This window comes from Symphalangus syndactylus, chromosome 21, assembly GCF_028878055.3.
Source record: "Symphalangus syndactylus isolate Jambi chromosome 21, NHGRI_mSymSyn1-v2.1_pri, whole genome shotgun sequence".
Taxonomy (NCBI): Eukaryota; Metazoa; Chordata; class Mammalia; order Primates; family Hylobatidae; genus Symphalangus; species Symphalangus syndactylus.
This window is the reverse complement of record NC_072443.2, coordinates 32,344,423-32,366,359: the sequence shown is the minus strand read 5'-3', so window position 1 is coordinate 32,366,359 and position 21,937 is coordinate 32,344,423. Positions and strand designations below refer to the sequence as shown.

Genomic DNA, 21,937 nt, shown 5'->3' with positions numbered 1-21,937 from the left:
TAATATATTATTATTCAACATTAAAATAAAAAAAATCCTCCTCCTCTCTCTCTGTCTGTCTCTCTCCTGGAGACGTAGTAAGAAAGCACACTCTAAGGCTTTTTTTTCCCCTTAGGAATTTTTCTGATTTTATAGAGACAATTGCCATTGCTAAAAACAGAGACATGTATGCTCTGTTGATGACAATTGCAAAAGATGGGAAAAATTTTTGCAGCGTTAACATTCTATACAAAATTTAGTTCTAGCTATAATGCTAACTAACTCTGATACCTTGGTTAGTTGTCTTCATCTCTCTGAGCCCCGCAGTGAAGTGGTTGAACAACTTTGTATTTCTCAATGGTAATTGGCATTTAAGATGGGACAGCTCTTTATGGATGAGAGTGTCCTGCACACTGTAGATGTTTGGGATTCCTGGCCCCCAGGTAACTAAATGCCAGTAGCATTCTTAGTCACTGTGACAACCAGAAAATGCCACTTGCATTTCCAAATGCATTCCTCCTTTGAGGAGATACCATCCCAAGGTGAAAGCCACTATATATAACTATCAAGAACTACGGATCTTCAGGTCTAGTATTTGATGATTCCATGATATTTCTAACTATGTCACCTAGAAATAAGTTACTTTATTATTAATAATAAGATAATAATAATGTCCACTGAGTACTAACTATAGGTGATGTACTAAGTGCTTTGTATGGATTATCTCATTTAATCAAATAACAAGCCTACGAAGTAGATCTTGTTATTTCCATTTTACAGCTACAGATAGTGACCCTTAGAAAGATTAAACACTCAAGGTGACACAACTAATAAGTAAATACTGGGGTGAGGGTGAGGAAGTGATAAAAGCAGAAAAGGGATGGAAAAGGGAGGATTAACATTTATTGGATACTAAGTGTCAAATGTGCTGTCAGTTTACCTTCTCTGTCTCATTGGGTATCTCACAACAACCCTGAGCTACACATATTTCATTATTATTATTTTAAAGGTGAGAAAGAGAGGGATCAACATAGTTAAAAATTTTGGCTGGGCCCCGTGGCTCAAGCCCGTAATTCCAGCACTTTGGGAGGCCTAGGCGGGTGGATCACCTGAGGTCAGGAGTTCGAGACCAGCCTGGCCAACATGGTGAAACCTCGTCTCTACTAAAAATACAAAAAATTAGCCGGACGTGGTGGTGTGTGCCTGTAATCCCAGCCACTTGGGAGGCTGAGGCAAGAGAATCGTTTGAACCTTGGAGGCGGAGGTTGCAGTGAGCTGAGATCGTGCCATTGTACTCCAGCCTGGGCAACAGAGCAACACTCAAAAACAAACAAACAAAAATTAACTATTTGACTTTGTTTTTTTTTTTTCTGTTGTTGTTTTCTATATGCACTATTGCCCCCCAATAACCAAAGGCTTCTGTGAGGTTATTTTAAAAAGAGCTAAGAAATGGGTGCATTTAACCCTTGGAAAGTGGAAGTATAGATTTAGCCACCTCATTTCCTCCCCATTGGACAGAAAATGATGAAAATGATTAATTAGTGAGCAACATATTGACCTGTTTCATGAATTCATTCAGCAGACCTTTACCATCCATTTATCCTACTGCCTACATTTCCAGGCTTTCTTCCTGTGTTTCTCCACTACTTGCCACACCTGACCTAACAGTGTCTCTCCCACTCCCACTTCTCAAGTATTTAGGGAATTAAAAGGGGGTGAGCAAGTTAGTCATGTTCTTTTTGAAGTTTCAAAGTGACTGCTGTAGACAGAGTGATTTCTTCAGTGTTACAGAGGATTAAAATCATTCTTGATGCTTTATTTGTACGTGTGTGCTCTTGATGCTGATAATAAAAAACTGTGATGCCATCCGGCTTATGGATTACTGTGGAAATGACTCAAGATAACTGATCAGGGAGCGGGTGACTCATAACTAAATCACCACCAGACACCAACTGGCTCCTGCTGTGTGCTCTCTCCTGGGCAGAAGGATGGATGTGATAGGCCTATTTTAAATGTTAAGTGATTGGAGCACGTTCTGTTTCCAGGCTTGGAGAATGGCCAGCTAAAATTCTCCCTTCCTTGGAGTATGTCAGAAACCTGCTACTACAGCAGCGCTATTGAGTTATGGAAGTAGGATCTGCATTTGTAGAGCATCATCCAGACACAAAGGTTGGCGGTCTCCCCAGTAGGTTACTTTAGAACCTTTTCTACACCCCTCCAGGGAAGGAAAAGGCAGCCTCAGTTTTACAGCAGGAGAATCTGAGTCAGAATGATGCACCAAATGGCTATTCTCTGTCCAGGTTGTTCAGAGCAAAACTGGGAACTATATAATAAAGAGTTGGAAGCTAAGGCCAGGAAGATCCTTTAAGAGTGTTTTTCAGATGAAGATGCTGCTTTCCAGAAAGGTTAGATCACTTGCCAAAGGTTACACAATTTATAGCAGCTACAGCAGTGGCAGAACAAGGGTTAGGGATTACACATTTCTAAGGTACTATACCACTACTTTTTCAAACTATTGTGCATGGTATTACAAATACTCTGAATCTTATTAAGATGGTAAGGAAGACTTCATTCAGGACTGCTGCAATAGATATATTGCAACAGGGGAGAGATACTGGGCTCAACTGCAAGTAAAACAAGGGTAAGTGGGGATTTATAGCCCAAGACCAGAGGGAGGGGATCCGTGGGTGGAAAATTACTAACAGGGAGTAGGAGGATTTTTTTAAATTGACCCAACAGGATTCTTGCTAAAGGCAGGCCAAGAACATATACATCAAAGGTGGGGGATAAGGAACTTAATCAGAGATCAAGGGTGAGTGATTCAGCGGACTTCCTCCTGCTGCTGGGCTAGACAGGCTGAAGACAGGACAGGTAAGGTGGAAGGGAGGGGTCAGAGGATCCTCATTAAAGTTTGGTCAAGGAGAGAGTCTTTGTCAATAGGAATCAGCTGGGGATTGTGTTAGCTTACAGATTCTGATTCAGTAGTCTGGGACTGGGCCTGAGAGTTTGCATTTTTAACAAACTCTTAGTTGGTGCTGCTGCTGGTCTTAGGATCACACTTTGAATAGCAAGGCTTTGGGACACATCACCACACCATACCCTGGGATAGTTAGTCCTCTAATAATAGGAACATGATTCCTCTCATCTGTGTTTTCATAAGGAGGCACCAGGCTAGCTTACTCCTTTCTCCTACCCATCTCCTTTCCTCCTTTTTCCTCCCTTCCTCTTTCCTTCCTTTTCCCCCTCCCTCGCTCCCTTCTTTCCTTCCTTCCTTCCTTCCTTCCTTCCTTCCTTCCTTCCTTCCTCCCTCCCTCCCTCCCTCTCTTCCTCTCTCCCTTCCTTCCTCTTTCTCTTTTTTCTTTCTTTCTTTCTTTCTTTCTTTCTTTCTTTCTTTCTTTCTTTCTTTCTTTCTTTTTTCTCTCATTCTCTCTCTCTCTCTCTCTTTCTTTTCTTCCTTTTCTCATTGTATTCAGCAGAATGTTGGAACCACAGAAGGTCAATAAAGACATCCTAATTTGACTAGAAGGCGGTTGCTGATAGAGAATGCCCAGGATTAAAATGAACACTTCAGTCAGATGAAGGAGTGTTTTCAATGTGATTTCTAGGTAACCTGTGCTGTCGGTGCCCTGTCCAAGTCAATGTATGAGAGGATGTTTAAGTGGCTGGTGGCACGGATCAACAGGGCCCTGGATGCCAAGCTGTCAAGGCAGTTCTTCATTGGCATTCTTGACATCACTGGTTTTGAAATCCTTGAGGTAAGTGTATCTGGTAAGAAGGAAGTCAATGCATATTTATAAGAAGATTAGAAAACGTTACTTGAAGATGGGAAAATATGGTCAAAGCATGAGGATCATTCTGTGCAAACCTTAAGGGCTACCTTGTTTGGAAAAGAGCTGTAATTAATATTAATAATAACTATTGTTATACTTAATTGTATTAAGTATTTATTGATTTCTTAATTCTGGCTTACATAAAGGTAAATAGAGGTAAAGGAATTAATTATGATTTTAAATTTTAATACCATTAAGTGCTATATTATTGTAATAATCTTTAGAAAATTGCACTTAATGATATTACAATTCAAAATTACAATTAATTGAGTTAATTGAGCATTTGTTACTTGTTGGGTCTATTTCCAATCATATAATAATGATTATGGTTTTTTCTTTACCGGACATTCTTGAAAGTGGACCTCAATTTTATTTTTATCTCTTCTTCTTACCTATTCATATCCTTGAAGTATAATAGCCTTGAGCAACTGTGCATTAATTTTACCAATGAAAAATTACAACAGTTCTTCAATCGGCACATGTTTGTTCTGGAGCAAGAGGAATATAAGAAAGAAAGCATTGAATGGGTGTCTATTGGCTTTGGTCTGGATTTGCAAGCTTGCATAGATCTCATTGAGAAGGTAATATGTTTTTCTCCTTGTCCATTTTCATTTCGGGAGAATTGTCCCTGCCTGCTACGTTGATCCATGTCAGGACTTAGGCTCTATCAGAGGATGGGAAATGGGGGCGGAAAGCCCTGCACATTTTATCTTAATGGTGTTTGTGTGCATCACCCGTGGCATCCGAATGAAACTCTCTTGTCAGTTGCCCCACTCCATCATCTCTAACGCAGGCTTTCACTGCACATTTGATGCTAATGCATGGCCTCCACTGTTAACGTGAGAGGAAACTTGTCGAGATTAAAAATAGTCATGCTCTTGACTGGAAAAACACAGAGCTGAAAATATGAGCACTGTAGGGCCTGACTGATTAACATAAGGTGAATGAGTAGACCCAGAACAGCTTAACAAAATTTGGCAAATTAGCATGCAAACAAACAACTGCCATCAATCCTCAAGGCCACTACCTTGCAGGATGTAGTTTGTTCATTTAATTGGACAAGTACCAGTTAGTTTAAGTAATTTATGACAATACTTCATGGCTTATTAGTAAATTAGCTGCAGTGTACGGTTTCTGAATTTGGTGATGTCCCAATACTCTGAAATCTTTCTGCATGTTCTGCGAAAGATGAGCAGGGTTTGCTGGGGGATTATGTATGGTCCTTTCTGTGGCTTTCTCCATGGGAGCAAGCATGGCGGCATGTTAGCAGTTACATGCCTCTTGGGCCTCGCCATAATCGTAAATTGCGGTGAATCTTAAAGATGGATCTGGGTGGTCTGAAGCCTTTAATTTCCTGAATACTCTAGCTATGCTGTCACAGTTGATTCTCAACACTCTTGCTAGGAAGGAGCTAGGGCAACTGACCTCTCCCTGTCCTTTGCAAGCCTCGGGTTTTATCAGTCTGTGTCCTATCAATTTCATTTATTAGGCTTTAGATCTTCTTGAAAATAACTATTATTTCCAACAGGAGTAGATATCCTATTGATTTTATTTATTTTATAACAAGTGAACTTCCTGGGGGAAAGACAGGCTGATTAAAAAATATTAATAATGAATCAACCATGAGCTGATTAAAAATAGTAATAAAGATGAACTAACTATGATCTGGTATGTATTCTGGTCTTATAAAAGCTGTAGTTGTCTCATTAGAAATGAAACAAAAGAACTGGAGGTCCTCAGAGGAACAGATTTAGCTTCTGGCAATTGTCACCTATAATATATACTCACTTTGATTATGACAAGATACTGTTTTCAGGCGGGAACGTGGGACATAGACATCGTTCAGATCCTGACAAGTTCTGTGAATGTTACTGATTTTTAGTTGATCTGAAGTCTGTTGCCTCATTTATGCCAGTCTTGATTATTCCAAATAACACACTAGCATCACGGATGTAATTTCCTGTTGTATTTTCTACTGATAGAATAAAATGAGAAAAAATTACTGACCAGATGATAAAAGGAAAAGATAAGTCTTTGGTTTTCTACAAACAATTTTAACAGGATCCAGGTCAGGTAAATGAAAATACCAAAGCCTTCCTTGAAAAGATCCTAAATTTTGAAAAGACCCATTATGTTGGTTGGGGCTATCTGAAGAAGATTTGTAGAAAATATTAATGATCAAACTCAGTCCTTGAAATAAAATGCATAATGGGATGTTTTTAAAATTTGAAAGCACTAAAACACATCAATATATATAAAATGTTGTATAGCATGCATCTCTGTATATGTATAAGAAAAAAAGATTTTCATCACATAAAAGTTTCATATTTGTAAGTTTACAAAAAAGTTTATATCAGCAGGGTACAGTGGCTTATGCCTGTAATCCCAGCACTTTGGGAGGCCAAGGTGAGTAGTGGATTGCTTGAGGTCAGGAGTTTGACACCAGCCTGGCTAACATGGTGAAACCCTGTCTCTACTCAAAATACAAAAATTAGACAGATGTGGTGGCGCATGCCTGTAGTCACAGCTACTAGGGAGGCTGAGGCAGGAGAATAGCTAGAACCTGGGAGATGGAGGTTGTAGTGAGCCGAGATCGCACCACTGCACTCCAGCCTGGCCGACAGAGCGAGATTCCATCTCAAAAAAAAAAAAAAGTTTATATCAAACTAAAATAAAAAATGTATTCTAACACAAACTTTAATTGTTAATTTGGTCTTCAAATTTACAGTGACCTCCTTTCACATTTATGCTGTGAATAAATTTATTATAGGATTTGCTCATACTTATTTTATTACTTGAAATATTCTAGTTTGTTTAGAACTTGTACATCAATAATTTACATGCTAAAGTATTAATATATGATTGCATATTTATGGTTATACATAAGGCATTGGTAAAGAGATTTTCCCTATTATTTCCTAATAAATACTCTCCAAATTATACATTTAAAAACTTACTATTCATTTGGTGTAAACACCCTAGAAGGCAACATACTTCTTCCAATAATTTAGCTCTTTGGAAAATTTCTCATGAGACTGGGATTAGGATAGATTTTAGAATTTTACCATCCTCAAGAGAAAATTAGCTTCAATACTTTTCATTCACTGGTTTTTGAGTCCAAACTATACTACCTAGCTTGATCACTTTATTTGCTTTATTGGCCTGACTTGACCTGAATAATATGTAATGATATACCATCAGACAACAGGAATTTTTCATGTTAGTAGTCAATAGTATCAGGTATCCCAAAGAAAGTTCTAAAATATTTTAAATACTGGCAGCATCTTGGCATTATGTGTTATCACCTCCCAAAAGAAGCTTTTCAGATGTGTTAATTCTTGTGTTTTTAATATAAAATGAATCATATTAATATCTAGTTGTATCTTGTATGCACATGAGTATTTTCTTTAAACACATAACTCCATCCTTTTTTTGATTGGCAACTCTTACATTTTGTTTGATAATTGATCACAGCAATGCAGTCAAGTTCCCAGAACTCAGACCTGTATGTCTCAGGGTTCATCTGTCAATTAATTACTCAGCAGAAATGTGCTGAGGGCCTACACTTTAGTTACCTCGGGACCTACTATGATAAGGGTTATGATGTGCAAACCCCAGAAGGCATCATCCTGGCACTCCAGGAACTTCTAGTATTATTGGAAATAAGCCTTAAAGGGTTTTATTTTTTATTAAACCAACAAGTAAGTCTATTTTGCAACTATTTGTTTTGGTTGCTTCCTCTTCACCCCATTGCTGAAGGAGGAAATCCTGCCCTAGGTTTATGGGAAAGGCTGAACATATGACATCCAACACTAGACAGAGGAGACCAGCATTTTATTAGCCACTTATGCTCACAGCCTGCAGGGGGGGACACCTTGAACCATGCAGGGCCACAAGAGGGTTGTGCTGAGAATAGAGTGAACAAGCAGGGGCTTTAGGAGGCAGGCTTTGTAGTAATTATAGGTGACGTGACAATAGAATCCTACAGGAGGATGCAATAGGCTTGTTTGAATAATTTCATGGGCTGATAGAGAGATGAAACCCATTACTCAGGTATAAGCGGGCACTATGTATGGTCCCTGCCATAAGGAGGGTGTTTGGCTAAGGGACCTGACACATGGGAGCACAACAAAAAGGGAACTTTTGAGCCCCTCCTGTTTTTTCCCAGATGTCAAGGCACACATAATGTTGGGCCTTAATTTTAGGCCTTCTACCACACTACTGTATATAAGACTCTGCGTAAAATGCTGTAGAAAAATGTAAGCATTTTTTATAAATAGCTTTTGCCTTCAGGAAATTTACAGTCAAGTAAAGGATTTGTAAGTCTAATAAATGTAAAAATGCATTTAAAAATTATGCGCTATATAAATGCAATAAAATTTTCCTACACACCACATTCTCTCTATCAGCAAGTTGGCACTCAGCTCTAAATTCAACACATATCTTATTTTTAATGACTTCTCATAAGCTCCAACACTACCACTACTCTAGACCAGGGGTCAGCAAACTGACTTTGTGGACCCAATCTAGCCTGCAGCCTGTTTCATGGGAGCATGGCCACACTCATTTTGTTTACATGTTGTTGCATGCTGCTTTCAGTGCTTCAGTGACTAAGTGGATGGCAAAGGTCTGACAGAGACTATATGGTCGTTTAGAGAAAAAGTGTGCTAATGGAGGTGATGAGATTTGCAGTAACATTTTTTGTTTGTGTTTTTGTTTTTTGGGACAGAGTCTCTCTCTGTTGCTCAGGCTGGAGTGCAATGGTGTGGTCTGGGCTCACTGCAACCTGTGCCTCCCAGGTTCAAGTGATTCTCCTGCATCAGCCTCCCGGGTACCTGGGATTACAGGCACACACCACCATTCCTGGCTAATTTTTTGTATTTTTAGTAGAGACAGGATTTTACCATGTTGGCTTGGCTGGTCTCGAACTCCTGATCTCAAGTGATCTGCCTGCCTCAGCCTCCCAAAGTGCTGGCATGAGCCATCTCACCCAATCTGTTTGTTTTTTTAAAACCCTTTAAAAATGTAAAAGCCATTCTTAGCTCTCTGGCTTTCCAGTACAGAGTGCAGGCAGGACTGAGCCCACGAGCCCTCCTTTCTAAACCAGTGATCCTCTTTAAGCATACATCAAATCACAGCACTTCATTTAAAAAGCCTCCAAAGGCTTCCTATTACATTTAAAATGAAAGCCACATGTCTTACTACAGCCTATAGGGCCTTTGAGCTCCAGCTGCTACTTACCCCTTTGACATTATCTCTTAAAATGTGCTCTGTCAAGCTAGCTTTTCTCTGCCCACACTGGCCTCTGGCAGGACCTCAGACTTGCCAAGTGGGCTCTGGCCTCGGGGCCTTTGCATTCTTCATTTTTCTGCCTGGAATACTTGTGCACAGATCTTCTCAGCTTGTTGTTCTCATTCAGGAGAGGTGTCTTACCCAATGACTCTATCTAAAACCTCCTTACCCCCTGTCATTCTCTATTTCTTTACTTTGAATGTTTTCCTCAGAGCATTTATATGAAACTAAGTCATTTGTTTTTTGAAGTTATTTCTTTGTTTACTTGCCTACTGTCTGCCACTCCACTAAACGTATGCACCCTGAGGACAGGCACTTTGTATATGTGGCTCACAGTTACATCAATCACCAGTGGCTACTGGTATCATTATTAAGTAGCAGATATTTAATTAATATTTGTTGAATGGATGATTGCTAGTTTTATACAGTGAATATTATTCCCTTTGTCAATTGATTAGGTTCCTGGGAAAGAATTTATACTGACCCCCTACTGAAAGTGCAGGTGTTTTAAAAAAGTCTGCTGCTCTTATGTCTCTTCAACAGCCAATGGGCATCCTTTCCATCCTTGAAGAAGAGTGTATGTCTCCTAAGGCTACAGACCTGACTTTCAAGACCAAACTCTTTGACAACCATTTTGGAAAGTCGGTTCATCTCCAGAAGCCCAAGCCTGATAAGAAGAAATTTGAACCTCATTTTGAACTTGTCCATTATGCAGGAGTGGTGAGTTACCTCTGGACCCCCGGTCTTGAATTTTCCTGACTTTGTTTCAAATGCGCTCAGCCAAAGTCCTTAGATGATATTTAAGTAATGTTTAGATTAAATGAAGAGAAGAACAAAATACATCTCAGTTCCACAAAAAAGGTAGTGTAGCCTTTTAGCACTCAGGAAATGAAATGGCCATACTACAATAGCATTCCATGTGCACAGAGGTCAAAAATCTCCAAATGGACTCTGTCAACCTCAACTCAAAGCAAGGCAGCTTCAGAAAGGCCTGGAGACCATCAAAGTCATGGTTTTCCCCCATTTGTCCTTCCTTTTAACTTAACGTTATGTGAATGAGTGATTTCAATTGATCTTTTTATTGAAGATTTTTTTATTCTCCCATAAAGAAATAGTCAATGTGAAGTAATGGTCTCCAAACTATGGCCAAAAAAGGTTTCTAATGACCCTTGCTACCTCTCCTCATTTCCTCACCAGTGTATATGCCCCTTTTTCTGCATTTCTACTTCTGGCTGTTGACTCTGGTGGAACAAAAAGATAACTGATAAAGGATAAAATAATACTTCGACCTAAAAATGGCCTGCCAGCTGTACACAGATATGTTTATAGTTCTCTTCTTTGATATCCTGGCATATTAATTATGATGATACAGTAAAATACCATTGCAATTGCTAGGTTTTTTTTGAGTGTTCACCATGTGTCAGAGACAGTTGGATTATTTCATCATTCTTGCCTTTAAAGGACTGCTGGTGTGAAATACCATTCAATCCTTCTTTCCTCTCTGTTGCTCTCTCTCCCCCTTCTTTTCTCACCTCTCTTCTACTTGTTCCCCTGTCTCTCTCCCTTCTTCCCTTCCTATCTGTTGCTTTCTTTTGACAATGTTAATGATAAGAATCTTGAGAATCTTTCTGGGCTGCACAATGGACTTTTGGAGTGTTATTCTGTACTATTACATTAAACTGATTAAAAGGAAAAGGACCCACATAATTTGTGATTTATTAAAAGTAATGCACAGGCTGGGCATGGTGGCTTCCTGTAATCCCAGCACTTTGGGAGGCTGAGATGGGTGGATTGCTTGAGCCCTAGGAGTTTGAGACCAAACTGAGCAACATGTGGAAACCCTATCTCCACACACACACAAAATAAATAAAAATACAAAAACAATTAGCCAGGCATGGTGGCATGTGCCTATAGTCCCAGCTACTCTGGAGGCTGAGGGGGAAGGATTGATTGAGACCAGGAGGTCGAGGCTACAGTGAACTGTGACTATGCCACTGCATTCTAGCCTAGATAACAGAATGAGACCCTGTCTCAAAAAAAAAAAGGTAATGCACAGCCTTCTACGTTAACTTATGCAATTTTTTTTCTTTTTGTTACCTGAAATGCATGCTTTTCCAAAGGTACCTTATAATATCAGTGGTTGGCTGGAAAAGAACAAAGACCTTCTTAATGAAACAGTGGTAGCTGTATTTCAGAAGTCTTCCAACAGACTCCTGGCAAGCCTTTTTGAAAATTACATGAGTACTGACAGTGGTAAGTCGTACAGTCTTCCTTGATTTTTCAGCCTCAGAATGGAACCCATGGCTGCCTCAGCTTTTGCAAAAATTCTTGCTTCTTTCCTGTGATATGTTTCTGCTCCCTGTGGTCTGACTTGTCCCCTCTTATTAGTCTTTCTGTCTTTAGGCTAGGGGTTCTTCAGGGAGATGGTACTAGTGCTCTAAGATAGATTCAAGAAGTCTGTTCCTGGCCTGCTTTTGTCTTCTACTTCACCTAGCTACAAAGGGAAAAAAAAAAAACATGTTTTGATGAATGATTTTGGGGCAATAACTTATTGCCCCAAATATCTATATAACTATATATATAATTATAGTTATTGCCCCAAATATCTTGGAATATTCTCTTTCACAGCACTCTGTACACTTGGGGTTATTAGAAGCTTCACGAGGGCAAAGATTATGTCTGACTTGTTCAGTTGTAGCCTCTAGCATGCAGCAAATACCTGTTTAACAGGCATTCTATTCTGACAACTAATCTTGTTTAGCAGTTTGTAATTTACAAAGTACTGTTAGATACATTATCTTACTCATTTCTTACCATGACACTTTAAGATATATACAGAATGTTCCTATCTTTCTACCTAGACTTTGCCGTATAGTAGATTTATAAAATCAGGGATGCTACTTAACTTCTCTATATTTGTTCCTGTGAGAAGTTAAGTAGGATCCCTGATTTTACAAATCTACTATATGGCAAAGGCTAGGTAGAAAGATGGACTTCTGTTTTCTAGTTTAGTGCCTGTTCTACTCACTGTGTCCCAGGAATAAACAAAACAGAGACAGACAGGCTACATGCATGTAGGATGCAGTGAAAACTTCTGCACCATCATGTGATGGATTTGAAGATACTGAGCCAAAGTTGCTAACACCAGCCTCACTGAACGAAATGCTAACTACATACAGAGGGAAGCTCTCCATGATTTACAGCAAAAGTCACAGATCGACAGCCTCTGAGCAGAAACTGGCCTTCAAACACATTTTGTTTGGTCCACACAAGTTAAAAAATTCAGATTTCACATGCACATTTGAGTTTCCATTTTCTTTTGAAAAATGGAAATTCTGGGGAAATAGATAATCTAGCCAGCCTGGGGTCTGATTTCCCCATGGCAACAGTACACCAACTGTTCTTTAAATGGGGTGTGTACTCTCACTTTGGAACATACCCTGCTGTTATCTTACACCCAGCTGCATGTTAACTCCCGGCCCCTATCAGGCTGATTGGTTCTCTTGACTGACATAGGGAATGGAGAGAAAATTTAGCACTTTCTGGCTTCATCAGCACATGATGACATAATTCTGGAACATGCCTGAAATCCTCTGGGCCTGCCTCAAGAAGAGATGGAAGCTATTGTGTCTGGACCCGGCTAATCTTCAGGCAGTACATTTGCCTGATTCTAATAGCTGCTAAAGTACCTCTGAGAAGTCTGTTTGATAGTAGCCACATAAGCTTATGACTCCTAGTTGAGTAATTCTCTGATCATAAGAGATCAGAGAACAGTTTGGGCAGAGAATTAGAGGAGAAATCATCTTCTAACTCTTCAGGGTGTGTACTGTGTTCTTTGGAACGAAAAGATAAGAATTGTTCAGAATGGCCTTTTTTTTTTTTTTTTTTTTAATTCTCTAAGCACCCTCTGAAAATACTTGCCTCCAAGTTTCTGACGGATCTGAACATTAAATTGCTTGTAATAACCATACTTTCTCCCAGGGAATCCAAATAATTTAAACCAGGGTTATAATTCTTTTTAAAAAATTAATGAAAGGTAGTGTTATTCCCTTTTCATAGATGGAAAAACTGAAGTACAAAGAAGTCAAGTGTTTCATTGAGACACCTGGGGTGTTTCAAAAGAACATTAGTGATTGAGCTTCATGACATCTGCCACCGCACAGTCGCTACTCAGGCACAGAGAATATTTTATTAGTTTTCCATATCGACAGCTACCCTATTCTGTCCAGCTTGCCTATGGATTTTGTTGTTGCTGTGTTGCACATCTTAGTGACTTAGCGCTATTCAAATGTTTGTAAAGCTGGTTGGCCTAGCACAGGTTCTTTTCCTTCAATAAAATGGAAATAGACTTACTATTATTATTATTTTATTATTCAAATTAATTTTATTTATTTCTGCATTTAAAAACTTTGGCCACCAGAAACATTAAAATTACATATGTAATTTAATTATATTTCTTTTGGATATTAATGCCAGAACTAGTCCCTGAACTCTACCTTCTAAGTTTGCGTCTCTCTTTTTTTTTTTTTTAACTTTGTCTGTGGTATCCTTTTTTTTTTTTTAATTTTATTATTATTATACTTTAACTTTTAGGGTACATGTGCACAATGTGCAGGTTTGTTACATATGTATACATGTGCCATGTTGGTGTGCTGCACCCATTAACTCGTCATTTAGCATTAGGTATATCTCCTAATGCTGTCCCTCCCCACTTCCCCAACCCCACAACAGTCCCCGGTGTGTGATGTTCCCCTTCCTGTGTCCATGTGTTCTCATTGTTCAATTCCCACCTATGAGTGAGAACATGCGGTGTTTGGTTTTTTGTCCTTGCGATAGTTTACTGAGAATGATGTTTTCCAGTTTCATCCATGTCCCTACAAAGGACATGAACTCATCATTTTTTATGACTGCATATGCAAATCAAAACCACAATGAGATGCCATCTCACACCAGTTAGAATGGCGATCATTAAAAAGTCAGGAAACAACAGGTGCTGGAGAGGATGTGGAGAAACAGGAACACTTTTACACTGTTGGTGGGACTGTAAACTAGTTCAACCGCTGTGGAAGTCAGTGTGGTGATTCTTCAGGGATCTAGAACTAGAAATACCATTTGACCCAGCCATCCCATTACTGGGTATATACTCAAAGGATTATAAATCATGCTGCTATAAAGACACATGCACATGTATGTTTATTGTGGCACTATTCACAATAGCAAAGACTTGGAACCAACCCAAATGTCCAACAACGATAGACTGGGTTAAGAAAATGTGGCACATATACAACATGGAATATTATGCAGCCATAAAAAATAGACTTATTATTTTTTATAAATCATGAAAATAAATACATGAATGTTGCTAAAAACACAGACAATATAGAAAAACTGAAAAAAGAACATAAAAATTATCTGTAATCTCATATAGATTAACAAACTGTTTACATTTTGGTATTTACACCTCCCAACATTTTTCATGTTTATAGTCACCGATAACACAGCTGCACTTAAAAACATGCATACATACTCAGGGTCATCATATATAAAATTTAGGCTTTGTAAACTAACTTTTTATCTAGAAATATCCTAGAAATCTTTCCATATAAGTTATGTGGATCCACATCATCATTTTAAAAGCTTACAGTGTTTCACTGTATGCATATTCTCTCATAAATTAATCTCCTATGATGTGCATTTGTTGATTAATTTTATTTTTGCTTAATTTTTTTGCAATGACTAAATAATGCTTCAGTGAGTATCGTTGCACAGTTGCCTGATTATATCCTTAAGGAAAAGCACTAAAAATATACATTTTGTGATAAAAGACATAAATATTTTGAAGCTTTTGGTAGATATTGCCATATTGTTCTAGAACTCTGATGAATTTATGCATCCATCAGTGGGGTAGGATAATGTGACAAAAATGAGCTTTTTACATGTTTTCATCTTTTTTTTTTTTTTTTTTTTTGCTAGCTATACCATTTGGGGAGAAGAAACGAAAGAAAGGAGCTTCATTCCAAACAGTTGCATCTCTGCATAAAGTAATTTTTAATTGCATCTATTCATATATTAATTGCCTCACATTCTGTGTATGTTATTATTTAGTTGACATTTCACATCTTCAAATAAGGTAAAGTATCAGGAGCTAGCAAGTCGGAAAAGTTGAAGTTTATGCTGTTATTATCAAGGGCTTTAGAGGACACTGTTGGTTCCCACCTACATCCCCTTTATTATGCCTACACCCATCTTCCAGCTGATGTGCATATTGGCTCATAACAACTCTGAGTTGTCAGAATTGCACTTAGCCAAAGGGGAAACTAAGCTGCCTCTTCGCCCTCCTCTCCAGACTTTAGCCTCTCCCTTGCCTCAAGGGGGACCACCTACGGAGCAATTGGTGCATTCGTGTTTACAGCTCTTGCTTGCCAGGATCAGACTAAAGCTGAGTCTGAATCGTTGCTTTTCTCTTCCCCTGCTGTTCCCAGCTTTCTTCACTCCCTAAAAATCTCTCGAACCAGAATTCCCATCTCAAGTTTGGCTTCTAGAGAATCTGACCTAAGATAAAGGTTTTCCACAGAGAGAGAACTTGAGAAACAATTTCTTTTTTCAAGCCATTTTATTGCCCAGCCATAACTTTGATATTGCTATCAAATTCAAAATAGGTAGAGATGATTCACAATTGAACTACGTCTGTCAAATAAATATTGACTTGCCATAGGAAAGAAATAATGTGCATTTGGTAGGCAGCAAAGAATGTTGAATTCATTATTTTACTGTTAGAATACATCTTGGCTATGAGATTAAGTTGATAGATTTGGAGACATTTGTGAGGTGGATTGGTGTTTTTAGTGATTTGCAAAGTGATTTTGTGTTTATTATGGTCTCCATTTTAGGAAAACCTGAATAAATTGATGACTAATCTGAAATCAACAGCACCTCATTTTGTGAGATGCATAAATCCCAATGTGAACAAAATACCAGGTAAGAACTAGATTTCTTTGTAATTCACACTAGGAAATAGATTTGATATTAGCTATATTGAATATCTTTTAAAGAAATATTTATTGGTGCCTTTTATATAAGGGTAGAATTTCATATAGAAAAATGAAAATGTGTTAAAAATGAGGTCTTTGGAACCTCCTCAATATTGCCATTGAAATGGATGTACAGAAGGATTTCACAAAGCAGTCTCAATTGGCCAACATTAGAATGTTTGATATTACTATTTAAATTCTTCCTTGAATTTTATGCTGAACATGAATGAGCTCCCATGCCGTTGTCTACAAGGGCAAACTATAATAAAAATGGAATTGAATAATCCCCAATTAGGGGATTAAGGTAGATACTTCAGCATAAAGGAAGTTATTTGGTCTGAGTTATCTAAATTGACCATAAAGACAGTTCCTACATCCATTTCTAATTGTTGGGAACACCCTCTAGTCCTCCTTGCCAATGCCAACATCTTCTTCCCTCTTCTTAATAGCATTCATTTTTTTTTAGTTATGTAACTCTGGGCAGTGGCTCTCTTTTGATCAGTGAATAGTGGTAGGGGGATGATGTGATGGGTGGATGGTGGTGATTTTTTTTTTAATGTTTTCAATTCCCCAAACAAGGGTTTTACCAAAATTAACTTCATGGATTGCTTTCCTTACTTCATGAGCTTGAAGATTCCCAGCCACCTCTTTGGAGCTACTGTCCCCTCTGGAGCTTGGTTTGGACGCTGTCAGCCTCCAAGGAATGTATATGACAAGCCCTATGTCTTCAGAGCACTAACCACCCTTATAATACGTAGCCAGATGTTGCTGGTTCTGATTTCTGAGGTTCCGTAGTATCTTGCATTTTTATTAACCTCCTGTAATTAAGACCCTAATCCTGACAGTCTATGGCCTATTTTGGGAAAGTGTGATACAAAACAATGATGCTGCAGTTTGAGTTTCTGCGATACAAACACTTTCATGTTCATTCATGGCTGTATGTTTTTGCCTCATTGTTTCCTATCAGCTGGGTTTCTGGATGTGTCTAGGGACACTGCTTCCATCTAGCAAGGAATCTAATTAGCTGAGTCCTATTTTGGAGCAATTCTGTTACCTATTAGAGTTGCTTCCCATCGAGTCAACTTGGATTTCAGCAGGTTTGGTTTTTTTCTTAAAGTCATAAGACAAAGTCATAAGAAAAGCTTCATGATCTAATCGAAACAGTTATTCATATGTACTTAAAGAGAATGAGTGAGTCTGATGTTAAGGTGTCATAGGATTCTACTCCCTGTACCCCTCCCTTTTTTAAAAAAAAATAATTTGAGACAGAGTCTTGCTCTGTTGCTGAGGCTAGAGTACAGTGGCTGAAGTGCAGCGGTACGATCTCGGCTCACCACAACCTCTGCCTCCTGGGTTCAAGCAATTCTTGTACCTCAGCCTTTTGTGTAGCTGGGACTACAGGCATGTACCATCTATATTTTTAGTAGAGATGGGGTTTTGCCAAGTTGGTCAGGCTGGTCTTGAACTCCTGGCCTCAAGTGACCTGCCCGCCTCAGCCTCTGAAAGTGCTGTGATTACAGGCATGAGCCGCTGTGCCAGCCTACTTGTGCCTTCTTATAGATCATCTGTTTCTATCTGTGAAAGGGATTGGAGTATAGAAATATGGGTATATGATTTAAGTTTATTTCTGTGACCTTGGGCATGGAGTCCTTTTTTGTTTTTATTTTTCACGTAATACCATAGTAGGAATTTGTGTTAGGAGATGAGGTCCTTGGCTTGTTTCAGAAGACTTGCTGAGGGCAGGGACAGTGGCTTCTTGGATGGTTTTTCAAAGGCTTCTATTGGACATTGCAGTTGACAGCTGCAGTAGAGCTTCTTTTGATGAACGAGAAGGTGACAGAAGGATGCTTATACTACAGAATAGAGCTTAGGCACTCTCACGAAAATAAGGGGAGAATGAAGTCTGGGATGTGGACAAGTCCTTCCTAAGCAAAACTGTAAACAGAATGTTGAGGTTGTGTCCATCTTCCCCTTTCCTTTTATTCTTCCTTCTTCTTATCCTTTCCCCCTCCTGTGCGGAGAAGGCAGTTCTCTTTTGTGTTCTTATCACCTTTTCTGGCTGGTTTTGGTTGGCAAATGAATGTGAGACCAGCCATTTACATTCTAGCAAAAAATGTAATCTTTTTGCCTTCCAAAAATATTTGCTTTAAACATCTCATCTAACTGTGAATTAAAGGGCTTGCTCCATGTTAAAGGAATTTCAGGGAAATCATATTTGGAGATGCCTACATAATAGGATGATTACTGTGAGTACTATCAGGCCATAAGTGAGTGAACACCTATGACCTATCATGTGGAAACTATCCAATTCAGACTTTATTTTTAACCCAAGATGCAACAATTGGTACAAAATCTGAGCCAATAATTTTTTTTCAGGCACAGATCCACCGTGACTCTTTTTTTCCTCAGGTATACTGGACCCTTACTTGGTTCTACAGCAGTTGCGCTGTAATGGTGTCTTGGAAGGGATTAGGATATGCCGTGAAGGTTTTCCAAACCGACTGCAGTATGCTGATTTTAAACAAAGGTAAACCTACATTCCAGGATCCAAGAAGCCTGAGGCAGTTCATTCTGTTTTCCTCCCTTTCCGAGTGTTTAGGCACGCACTGTTTGTTTGGTTGATGTCCTCCAGACTACAAATCGATGTGTTTTGGTGGTGGGAAGATATATGATGACAGAGTTCCATTATTATTTCCCCTTAAATCCAACATCTATGTAACTGTAATATCCTTAAATCTCTATTAATAAAGATAATAGACCCATATATAGAAGAAATATATACAGAAGAAACGTATGGAGGCTGAATTGAATCTCTGAAATGTTGTGTATACTTAATCGTAGCTGCCATCCAAGCAGGCTGTGGCTTTACTAGCAAGCCCCTGAAAGGAAGGAAGCCAGCAGGGTGTATGGCAGGAGGCAGAAGCGGCATCTTTTCTATTTCCTGGATTCTAGAAGTTTAAATTATAGGTCATCAAGTCAATTTGCGCAAAGTCTGGTAGAGTAAAAAGGGGCATATTTCTTGCTTTAGAATTAAGAGGCATATTTCTTGTTTTCTACCAACTCACCAACAGGGTGAAGGAATCCTGGAAAAAACATTTAATGTCTCTGCTTTTCAGTTTCCTTATCTATACAGTAGAGATACTTATGCTTTCCTCCCTCCCTCTCTTTCCTCTTCCAATCCTGCCCCTGCCTAATTGAGCAATCAATCAAATGAGGTTGCCTCTAATGCAATATGAAAAGTACAAACTATTATACCAATGCAAGGGATTATTGCTTGTACCCTCATTATTGTTACTAAGAATCTTGTGAAAATTGAGCATATTAGTAACAGAGATAAAAATCTGTATCTCCTTTCACCTCATTTGTCTAGATTAGTCTTTATTTGAATAATATGATTTCCCAACCCCATGATTTTTTCTTTATTTTAAATTAGGTACTGCATTCTGAATCCAAGGACCTTTCCAAAGAGCAAGTTTGTGAGCAGCAGAAAAGCAGCTGAAGAATTACTTGGCTCCTTGGAGATAGACCATACCCAGTACCGATTTGGAATCACTAAGGTAACCAGAAAACTGCAAAGAATGCATTTGGAGATGAATGAGGGGAAGAGTGTGTATCTTAAAATACCTGTGAATGCTCAATTATAAGGCATTCTTCAGCTCTCATGACCATAAATATCACAAATAGATCTTAGTTGAAGGTGAAAACTTTGGTGCTGTTTGAGAAAAATATTCAATGTTTTTTAAACCTCAGTTTTGACTACAATTTACATTTTTATAATTAGTCAACTAAGCAAATTTCTGCCAAGATATAAAATACTGAATCAACCTGATGTTATGAGAAAATGTGTATATATCAGAGCTAGAAAAAGGTGAATCAACTTCCTGGAGCTAAAGGCTTGTCTGTGTGTGAACTGATTCATCCACCATATTCTTTCAGGGACAGTATTCTCTTAGGGACTAATTTTTCTGAGTAATTTAAAACTTTAAAGTTAACCCCCTATCAAAAAATTAATCCAAAACCAACTTCTTTAAATGTGATTCCCTAAATTCTACTTCATCTTAGATGATATTGGCATGACTCACATATTTTGGGAAACTTCTAACTAATCAATAGATTTGGTGTTATCTGGCAGTCAACATTTGTTTGTTCCTAATGACATCCATATAAGGAACAAATTATTTGAAGGAGAGTTAAAAAATTCAGGATAGAGACCTCATAGAATTAGAACTCTGTAGGATATGGTTATAAAATGTTGACTCCCGTATTTTGAGTACCTGAGAATCAGTTTCTGCTGTTTATTGTTTCTGCTGATTTTCACTGATAATGCCTTCCTTCCTTGTGTGTTTAGTTATTTTTGCTGTATACTATTCATCTGGGCCAAGATTGACATGAGGCAAGTGAAGCTCCTAAGGCACAAATTTCAAAGAGGCTCTCATTCTCAGTGTTGGGCAAGTGAGGTTGAAAGGCACACACTCTCAGGGAACTCTCACACTTACTGCCTCCATAAAATGTGTGCCTTAGGCACCTCACTCATTTCACCTCATTTGTTAGTAATTATTCTTGAAAAAATACTTTTGTGGATTATTTGATGCCTAGACAAAAGTGCCTTACTCTAGAACAGAGGTCAGCAAACTATGGCCCAAGAGCCATGTCCATGGACTGTTTTTTAAATATATGGCCCACTCGCTAAAAATGGTTTTAGATGGTTCACGAATTGTTTAAAAAACAAGAATATCCTACAGAGATTGTATATAGCCCATAAAGCCTAAAAATATTTACTATCTGATCCTTCACAGAAAATGTTTGCAGAACCCTACCTGGTACTTTGGAGCACTGCATGCCTGAGCCCATCTTAAAACTTAAACCAGGTTCCCTGAACAATTGAGACATTATTAATAGATAAGGGGAAGAATAGTTTAAGTTCTTAGGCAAACAATAGAACCACGTGATTTAATAACATGTTTTTTTTTCACATTTTAGATTTATAAAATCAAACTTTCTAAGAAGTAGATTTTACACATTAAATAAAACTTACAAGAAATGGAATTGGTACAGTTATCCCTAGGAACACAACAGTTGCTCACAGGATCATTTAATAAACATTTACTGAATACCCCTTATGAATGGAGCTAACATCTGACTTTTCCTTTAGGTGTTTTTTAAAGCTGGGTTTCTGGGCCAACTGGAAGCAATGAGAGATGAGAGACTATCTAAAGTCTTCACATTGTTCCAAGCCAGAGCACAGGGCAAACTGATGCGAATCAAATTCCAGAAGATTCTGGAAGAAAGGTATTATATGCCCACTCTGCTCCCCAACTGCTAGGGTAATAGTGTGCCTCAACCAGTGCAACTAATCTCATTGCCTTATAGTAGGTCAAGAGCTGCCTCCTCTGCTTAGGCTGGGTCTTAAACATTTTTAAATCATGATATAACAAAAAGACAGAGTGCAAAGGGCTTCTATTGCCCTATTCAACAAGTATAAGCATAATTCAGATACTTCTTGCCATGCTTTCAGGCTTCCTTTTGAGAGAGATTTTTATATTCTGAGAAGTCTGGATCTCTGAGAGTGGTGTGACTCACAATTTATATCAGAAGCAGACCTGGAAAGGTTTGCATATATCCCACAGCCAACTCTTTGGGGAAGTATGCTTCAAAGACCGAGGTGTTCGGACCCCTTTATTACCTCCCCTGGGTCAGAAACTGTGGCTCTTGTTGACATGTAATCATAACTTTCTTACTTTATTTCAGACAGGTTCACTAGGGACATTTATCACCACGCTTGTACATTCTTAGGCATTGGTTTTG

General features: G+C 38.5%; 1 protein-coding gene across 6 annotated transcripts in view; it reads left to right on the top strand.

The window, feature by feature from the left end:
• The window catches only part of MYH15 (myosin heavy chain 15), a 172,999-nt gene that overhangs the window by 70,753 nt on the left and 80,309 nt on the right, over positions 1 to 21,937 (top strand). For all 6 annotated transcript variants that reach the window (XM_055259984.2, XM_055259985.2, XM_055259983.2 and 3 more), the window contains 9 exons: positions 3,585 to 3,734; positions 4,220 to 4,390; positions 9,645 to 9,821; positions 11,222 to 11,354; positions 15,075 to 15,142; positions 15,992 to 16,079; positions 18,542 to 18,659; positions 19,566 to 19,689; positions 21,285 to 21,421. In XM_055259984.2, the coding sequence (XP_055115959.1) occupies positions 3,585 to 3,734; positions 4,220 to 4,390; positions 9,645 to 9,821; positions 11,222 to 11,354; positions 15,075 to 15,142; positions 15,992 to 16,079; positions 18,542 to 18,659; positions 19,566 to 19,689; positions 21,285 to 21,421 (1,166 nt within the window). The remainder of the gene's footprint in view (positions 1 to 3,584; positions 3,735 to 4,219; positions 4,391 to 9,644; positions 9,822 to 11,221; positions 11,355 to 15,074; positions 15,143 to 15,991; positions 16,080 to 18,541; positions 18,660 to 19,565; positions 19,690 to 21,284; positions 21,422 to 21,937) is intronic.